Raw genomic sequence first — 8,677 nt, forward strand, 5'->3', positions numbered from 1 at the left:
GTGGATGTGATGATAAAGTGACTCTGTTTTTCCCGTCCTCTAGAACTTACTGCAGTTGAAGAAAAGGGCTTTGAAGGCAAACCAAGTCTGAACTCGCGTCAGGAAGGTAACTTGTAATACCTTTTCATTGTTATTATTATTTATTTTTATCTGCGTGAATTGAATGTTGAATTTTCTTTACAGAAATGCAGACAGTCGCTGAGGCTTTGGCGGATAATGACCGGTGAGTTGAGGATATTAATGAATATCTTTTTTAAATGTTTAGACACTTTAGATATTCATTCTTTTCTTTGCTTTTGCCACAAGACAAATATCCGAACTGGAGATGCAGAAGAAGCAGAACTCCAATAAACTGAACCGGCTGAAAGCTGAGACGAGGAACCTCGAGAGCCCCGTCAACGTGCTGCACATGTCAGTTTCTCATTTGAATGAACTTTCACATCTTAAGTGTCAAAACACGGAGGACCTAAAAAAAAAAGCTGCTCATGCTGCACCGTGAACCACTTTCATGTTACACAACGATGTTAAAGTTAAAAGCCTTTTTGTACATTTCTTACCTCAGGCTGAATGAATGGAGGTTTGCAGAGAAGACCGACGACTGCACCACCTACACGTTCCTCCATGAGACCTTGCAGCTAGAGCTGCTGTATGAACAGTCCAGCGGTGAGTCGTCAACAGACGGACGCTACAGAGGGAGTGAGCAGGGAGTTGATTTTTAAACTTTAGATAAGCTGGTACGGCTTATACACGGTGGACAGCGTTCCTACTGTTTCCACAAGAATTTGTGTTTTTAATTTAACATGTGCGTCCATAAATAAGTCGCTAAAGGCTGAACATTTTAACCATATTGCCCGTTTTAGTCATATTAATCCACTCTAACTTCAGGACCTGCTTTGCAGTTAAAGCTACTGTTTACCAGCCAAACTACACACAGACATGTAGTGTGTGTACTAGGCAGACATTGAGTGAAAGTATATTTGAAGACTTGTTTCTCAAAAGACTGATATGTGTTTACATTTACAGTCAAGCTTTTTTTTATATATATAAATGTTTTTTCCAATTAATACTATTGTCTTTTTTTATTGTTTTTGAAGGGACGGATGCTGGTGATCAGTCTGAGAGGAAAATATCACACGTCGCATTCAAACTTCAACTTGATGGTGAGAAAAAATGATACAAAAAGTCGTGTCATGTCAGAATATGTGTGATGAATATTATACGATATATATATATATACTGTATATGTTCGGATTTACATGAGCTCAAATCTTGATTCGTGTCTCTTTCTCATCTACTCACCCGTCTAAATACCTTCCATGTCAAATGATCTAATGCTTCTTAGAGTAGTCTGTGTGGGCTTTATAATGAGGATACATTTTGAGGATTGAGGACATTCTTGTAACCGGTAATTTGTTTATTATAAGAAAAAAAGCCGACTACTGTACATTTTGTTTTCTAACTAGATGAGAAGTCACAGGGCCACGCCTGCCTCGTTCACAAGCTGCTCTCCGAGTACGTGGAGGGAGAACGTGACTGGGTGGAGAAGTATCCAACGAGCAGACATGTTCCAAAGGTAGGTGTCAATGGAGGTGTGTTCCGTTTACTGCAAGAGGGCCACATGTGCAGCTGCAGGTTGTGGACCCGGAGTATTCTGTCTCATACTTGTGTTCTACCTTTCGTGGAAATAGGGCTTTACACAGTCAATGTGAAACTTTATTGTGTCTCCTGCTGTGCGTAGCTGCTCCATGATGTTGGCCTGGTGGTGAGTCGCTGTCGTCTGCTGGGAGAGGAGTTGCGTCTGCTGAAAATGTGGGGGGGTCTGAGGCTTGATATTCTCCACATCAGCTGTGTGGACACTCGGTAAGAACTCTTCCCGACCAAAATCTGAATATTAGAATATAATGGTTAATAACAAACTAATTCAACTAGTGTTAATAAACAGAAATGGAATAAAAGCCCACATTACATTGTTTAATATCCTTTCTTTTCTTCTTCTTCGTCTAGAGTGCACATTGTCTTCAGCTGTCTCAAGACAGTTTCCAAGTTTGAAGTGATGTTCTCTGTCGGTGTGATCGACCACCACTGTGTCCTTCAAGTGCAGAGCTTCAGAAACATGATCGGAAACACGACGTAAGTTTGACTCAAATATGAATTCAGTAGAAATAGATGATTTTATGGTTTCCTGCCTTCTGGTAAGCGCAGCGCTGACTTGGCGCTGTTTAGTTTGATATATATTTGATGTTTTCATTTATTTGCAGGATCCAGCAGATCGAGGAGATTGTGGCGTCGATCAGTCCAGCCAAGAACCTCCTGACCAAGATTGTCAAAACCATTCATGATAATCTGCTCTGTTGAGACCCATCATTTCTATTCAAACTCTTTTGTATAGTATGGATGTTGGAAAATGTAAACTTTAAAATGTGTTGTCTGGCTTTTTTTATATATGAAAAATGATTCAAAAAAAATATATATAAATGTTTTGCAAAAAGTAACATTTCAGTGCATTTTGTTCAAATTGACAGAATACAGGAAATCCGATCAGTTTCAGCCTCGGTCTTGTTCGTCACATATCTTTTAGGTTATTCAAGTAATTCGAAGTTCTGTTATGTCATCTTGCTAGATTTTGGTTCAATTTACATTTGTTTCGTGATTATGTGAACCTTGAACAGATTAAACACGGTTGTCGTTCTCTGGTCTGGTGTGCAGAGTCTCCTCCAGGTGGTGAACATGAACCCAGCTTACAGTACTTTGTGTTGCTTATAAATACGTCACATCCAGCTGTAGCTTTGTACAGTTCTGAACATATGTAAATATATTTCACTATATTTTGTCACGACAGTTCCTCTTTTCATTTTTCAAAGATGTGTTGTACTTTAGTCATTAGAGACCAAAACTTATTAAATAAATGTAAGTGCATTAAAAAAAATGATGTTCCAATTGATTTGTCTGTGCTATTGTTTGCTGAACTGTTTTATTCCCAGGATGCATCGTCTGTATGAAGATTAATTCACAGGTTACATTCTTTAGTCTCTTCTTAATCTGCTACATGTAGGTTGAACCGTTTCAGTAATGTATCATCAATAATATAAATCACTTTGCAGAATGTGAAATATATATCTTACAAACAGACAGACAATGTGTCATTGTTGAGACTAATGCGCTTTAAGACCGGTATTTACCCATTTGATAGACTTTGTGTTTGAACAGCTGAGGTGTCAACCATCAACATCTGTCACTGCACTTATTCTCTACTCCAAAATGTCTTTTTAACTCTTCTGTATGCTCTGTGTGCTGCTCTGTTCTACTTCATGACATTAACCGAGTTGACATTATTCCCTTAAAACGCGCCTTCAGTGTTAAACGCTATACTGTGGTTATGCTTTAGAGGGCGCCATGGCTCTGTAAAACATGTAACCTGTTCAACACACACTTTGGTTTGTGACCTCAGCAATGTCTACTGACGGGGTCACAGAAAATGGCCTTAGTGGGGATATCTGTGAGCAGTTGAACCAGTGGTGTTTTTTTCCTGCTCAGATTGTTTGTTTTGAAGGATTTTTTTTAAAAGACCAGAGATAGCCGGACGAAAATGTAAAACTTTTGAGTAGCACAGATATCGATGTTCTTTCCTAATTTGTTTAACCATCTTGTGACCCCTGAGATTTATCTTGGTACCATTTTGGGATCTTGACCTTGAGGTTAAGAACCGCTGGATAATCATAGAGCGAATGTAAGATATGTACGTTATGTATATAAACTGCAATTGACAAATACTTTTGTGCAGCACAACATCGTGCTGCTTTTCATCTATGAAATGTAAACAACTTAGTAACACAAAATTAGACTTGGTTTTATTTCCGTGTGTGTTTAACCATGTTTCACAGATCTTAGGGCTACTAGACACCTTGTAATCCTTCAGCAATGACCAGAGAGCAGCTGCACGTTGGCATCAAACAAAGACGACTCATCTGTGTAGGCTCTCTGTCTTTTATTGAACGAACATAAACATGGTAGTATCTAGCTGCAGATCTTGCTAATGCTCAAAGCTCATTGGCAACAGCCAAAACATGAGTGACATGGACAGTGTCCAGAGTTCATTTGATAGGTCAAACAGCCAGATACAAGCCTCTGAGAGGGAGCGGGGGGGGCGGACTGTCCATTCCTCAAGCCCCGACGTCAAAGGTCAAAGAGGACTTTCCAAACCGTCACCCTCTAGTGAGCCGTCAGGGGACACGAGTTCCTCCGTCCCTCCCCCAGAAACAACGGCTGCTGTCAAACCAGATCGAAGACACACAGGGTGTCCAGGCGGCCGTTAAGTTTGGCTGAACTAGCATTTGGGCCTCCTGACCTCAGCCTGGGGGTCAACTCAAATTCGTTTCAATCGATCCGCTGAAGGATTTGTCCTTATTTACAATAGGAAACTGAATCATTCATTAGACCAGAACACAATACAAATAGGTATTAGTTGGCTTTTACTCCAGTTAAGTAAATTCAAAATGATGGCAGGGTTGCAAATATAGACGGTGCAGACAGAGCGGTTGCACTGGAGCCTGGGTGGTGTGTGTGTGTGTGTGTGTGTGTGTGTGTGTGTGTGTGTGTGTGATTTGGGGGGATTGAATAGCGGGTAGTAATATATTGGGTTTGTGTAAGTTGCAGGGCACTCATAGTAAAAGGCACAAAAAATAACTTTTCGTAAGTGTTCAGTTTTATCACATTAGCATGCTAACATAATTAGCACTAAACACAAAGTACAGATGAGCCAGATGGGATCGGAATAAATTATATTTTATGACCAAATAGTTTAAAGTCAGTCAGTTATGACAAGAATAAATTTTGTGGCAATCTGCAATAGTTCACAAGAAATTTCACTCAAAACCACAAATGTCAATGTTATGTTGGCACTAGAGGAAAGTCAGGGGATCAGTCAGCAGGATTTATCCACTGGGAACCCCGAATGTATTTCAAAGGAATTAATAGACATGTTGCCATGCTTAAAGCCATGCTGCTACTGTAAACATCTGTAATTCATTATCTTTTAACGTAAAAGTGAAACCTGTAAAACAGCTATGATCTCAACCCAGTCACCATTGCATGGCGCTAAACAATTGAATCAGATAAACTGTAAAGGTGGATCCAAAATGGGATGAAACAAGAAATCAAATTGATCTAAGTTGATTAAATATACACTGCTGTGTTGCCCAATAATGTAAAGATCGTTTCCACTTGACATTAAATGCATCACCACATATGAGAGGTGCAATGAAACTCCTTTATGACCGACAAATGTAACAGTTTATTGGGATTTAGATGAAAAAAGATGACGACAGTCCAAATGTCTAATTCTGTAAAGTGGGAACATTTGGCCTCAAGCAACCTGGTCCCAATCTGTTTACCCACAGATCCAGGAGCAGTATTTCACCAGGGAGGGAGAGCTTTGAGGTGGCAGAATTGGTTTTGGAAGATGGAAACTGGTGCTTCACGCAATAAAGAAAAGAAAGGGAAATGGAGAATGCGCTTAAATCTAGTGAAGGACTGTTTTTCATTTTTATCTCTAGAAATAAGATTAGAAACAAAAGCAGCTGTCGCGGCAACCTTCAGCTCCAAGTCCTGCTTGGATAATGATTTAATATTTAGAGACATAAATAATGGTTTGGACGTTATACTTCCATGCAAATATAACTTGGAGTCACCCAAAGCTACCTTCTGGGATCAGTGTTGTTTGGCTTTACTGTGTCTGCAATGCTTAGCCAGACCTCTATCAGTATATATATATCTGTTTTTATTTTATAAAAATGACCATTTGGTAGAATGAGGTGCGATAGCCTCCCACTACAGAAAGAAACAAAAGACTATAGGCACCAATGCTCCATAGTCCAGTTAGTCAAGAATATTATATGGTTTTCAGTCGGGTTCATTTGCAGCAGATATTTGGGCTAGATATTAAGCATGTGGATGTGCAGAAGCTCATTAGCACGGTTTAATTCACGTGGATTTTTAAAGGTCAGAGTTCAAGCATACCAACAACCATTGCTTTAACTGTAAGGACAGCCTGCCAACACCTCCAGTCTGAAGTAATTCGCCTCCATTGTCCCTCCCTTCCTCTGGCCTTGGTGGCCATGTTTGTTCATAGAACAACTCCATGTCTTGTAATCATCTCACAGTGCTGCTGGAGTCCAGCTGTGACAGCTTCACTCATACAGTTAGGAAAAAAAGATAAAGCCAGCTCAATTTAAACAAAGTGTTGTGTTTCACAGCAGCACCCGAGCAAAGGGCCGTATCCAAGCCAAGACACGATGGATTCATTCTTAAGGCATCGGGTACATCCACAACTCATAACACGTTCACTACGAGGTCAGAGAATAGGAATGAAACTGTCAGGTCCCATTGTACACCGGAGTTAGTGGAGGCCTGTTGTTTATTTAAATCAGCCACTGCAGAATATAAAAAGTATGCTGTGATTGCTGTTACTGTTGATTTTGATTGAAAAGTAGTTTTTGATCAGATTTCTTGGCATTATTAAGCAGATAATGTTGCGACCCAACAGACCTTCAGTCATCTGTCACGAGAGAAAATAGTGTCATCCTGTTCAGCCTAAATATCACAGGTTGATAAATTGCTTGGTGTCAAAAACAATGAGGATATCTCCCACCTTTAAGTAACTGTATAGAATGATCTATTAGGCTATGTCTGAAGTAGACACTGTAGTATCCATAAAAACAATAGATGTATGCCGTATGGAACGTCTTCGTATCCAATTAAAAGCAAAGATGCAGTTTTTTTCCAGAGACAAGTGGTTTTAAACTCGCAGCTAATCTGTAATGGTTGCTCGCAAAATCCTTTAAAAAAAAAAAACAGTTTTAGATGACAGGAAACATGTTGTGTAAAGAAGACAAGGCAAAGTTAAGAATGTCTCCCTATGTCTCCTGAAACAGAGACATACGGAGCCGTGTCTCCACACACTTTACTTCAAATGCCACTTTTCATGCCTCTGTCCTGTTCATCTTTTTGGGGGCATTAGAGGGTGTCTTAATTGGTCCTTCCAGGCAGGTAATTAGCTCTGATGGCATGTGCTCCCATAGTGATGCGAATGAAAGCAACACAGCGACGTCCCACCACTCACCCCAATGACCAACGCACGCACACACACACACACACTCACACACACGCGCGCTAGTAAACACTGTGTGACCCGGGGAGTTGCCACATTCTCTGGTCATTCTTAGAAAAAGACAATAGGCCTGCCTTGTTAAAATGGGCTCCCTCTCAGCAGGGGGACACAGCAGCTGTCCCATAGTATCGAGCTTCAATGGTCCCAACAGCCTCACAAACCATGCAGTCCAGAGGTTGTTTTTAAACTTTTGTGAGGACATATTACATCTCATTAGAAGGGAAAATACAAAGAAGTATTCATTTAAATAATCCCTTAATATCTGTGCTGTTCTACGTGGAGAGAGAATGTTTCCCGGCATTCAAAACCTGTTGAAAATAATTTAAAAGATGAAGTATTCTTAACTAAAACGTATGTTAAGTGTCTAAAAAATATGAACATGTATTGACTGCAACCCATTAAATTACTGCAAAACAATACTTTTGCAAACCTGAATGTGCAGGTGTGTCAGAAGGCGGCACAGCTTGAATACATCTTAAGTAAACTCACTATCAATGAGGACATGCAGCCCACCAAGTAGGATACTGATGGCTGTGTGTTAATTCAAGTTACATCACAAAAGACTTTGAGTCCATAATAGTGTGATATGATGTTTTATGTTGTGTTTGCGATTGAAAAATGTGGTCTTTTCTCAGAAATCCGCCCAAGATGTGCAATTTGTCACTTATCGTCCATATAAAACTGCTGTGTCTAAAACCTACAGGCATCTAAATTATCACTAATTGTATTTTTAATTATGACGCATCATTGGGCCTTAAGAGACTGGAAGGGGAATTCCTTTTTTAAGGACTTTCTTTTTGTCCACTGGTCCATCAATAGCAAATGACTTCAGGGTAACTTCCAGCTGAGTTAAATTGATTCCAAACTATTCTCTGCCACAATAGCTTCACTTAGCTTCGGCCAAATTCCATTTCGGGTCTATTTGTATCCATGGAAGACAAACAAGTACCAGGAACCCCGACGAACAGAAAGCATTGTGGGCGTGTTGACTATTCTCTGGTAGAATAATGATGACAAAACAGGAATTCTGACCTTGTTCGCGGAAATGCATCCCAGGGCACGAAATACAAGGGAACAGAACAATAATAGCTTTTTCTAAAAATATAAGGGCCTGGCAGAGGAGGGCTTCCACTACAATGGCCTTGAGAGTTGGATCTTGCAGAGGAGGAGGAAGAGTCTTCACTTATTAAAAAATACTGATAAAGCTGACTAGTCCAGCCATGTGCCTCACACCTGACTGTGCTGTTTAACTGTATACACTATATGTTATGCAGCTCTCTTATTCCGAATTGTTGCAATGGTCCTTGCTAATAAACGTTTTCATGAAGTTAATATGCAGCACAGCAAGTAAAACCGCAGGCAGGGCTATTTAAAAACAATTGGGGCATTTCTTCACAAGCAAATTGTAAGTCTTTCAGGTTTCTGCATGCTGACCATTAAATGACTTGACATTGGCAAAGCAATAATATTGTTTTCACATAGCTGATATCAAGTAATTCAAATGCATTTAGC

General features: G+C 39.9%; 1 protein-coding gene across 1 annotated transcript; it reads left to right on the forward strand.

Annotated features, from left to right (window-relative positions):
• The first annotated feature begins 311 nt into the window (after window positions 1–311).
• Window positions 312–2,492, forward strand: knl1 (kinetochore scaffold 1). The gene is made up of 7 exons (XM_076084709.1): window positions 312–411; window positions 563–663; window positions 1,095–1,160; window positions 1,464–1,573; window positions 1,739–1,860; window positions 2,005–2,130; window positions 2,259–2,492. Exons 1-7 carry the CDS (start codon window positions 326–328, stop codon window positions 2,353–2,355), a joined length of 708 nt encoding a protein of 235 aa, XP_075940824.1. The 5' UTR covers window positions 312–325; the 3' UTR covers window positions 2,356–2,492.
• The last annotated feature ends 6,185 nt before the right edge of the window (window positions 2,493–8,677 follow it).

This window comes from Anarhichas minor, unplaced genomic scaffold, assembly GCF_050575085.1.
Source record: "Anarhichas minor isolate MPS153535 unplaced genomic scaffold, ASM5057508v1 ptg000136l, whole genome shotgun sequence".
NCBI classification, from domain to species: domain Eukaryota; kingdom Metazoa; phylum Chordata; class Actinopteri; order Perciformes; family Anarhichadidae; genus Anarhichas; species Anarhichas minor.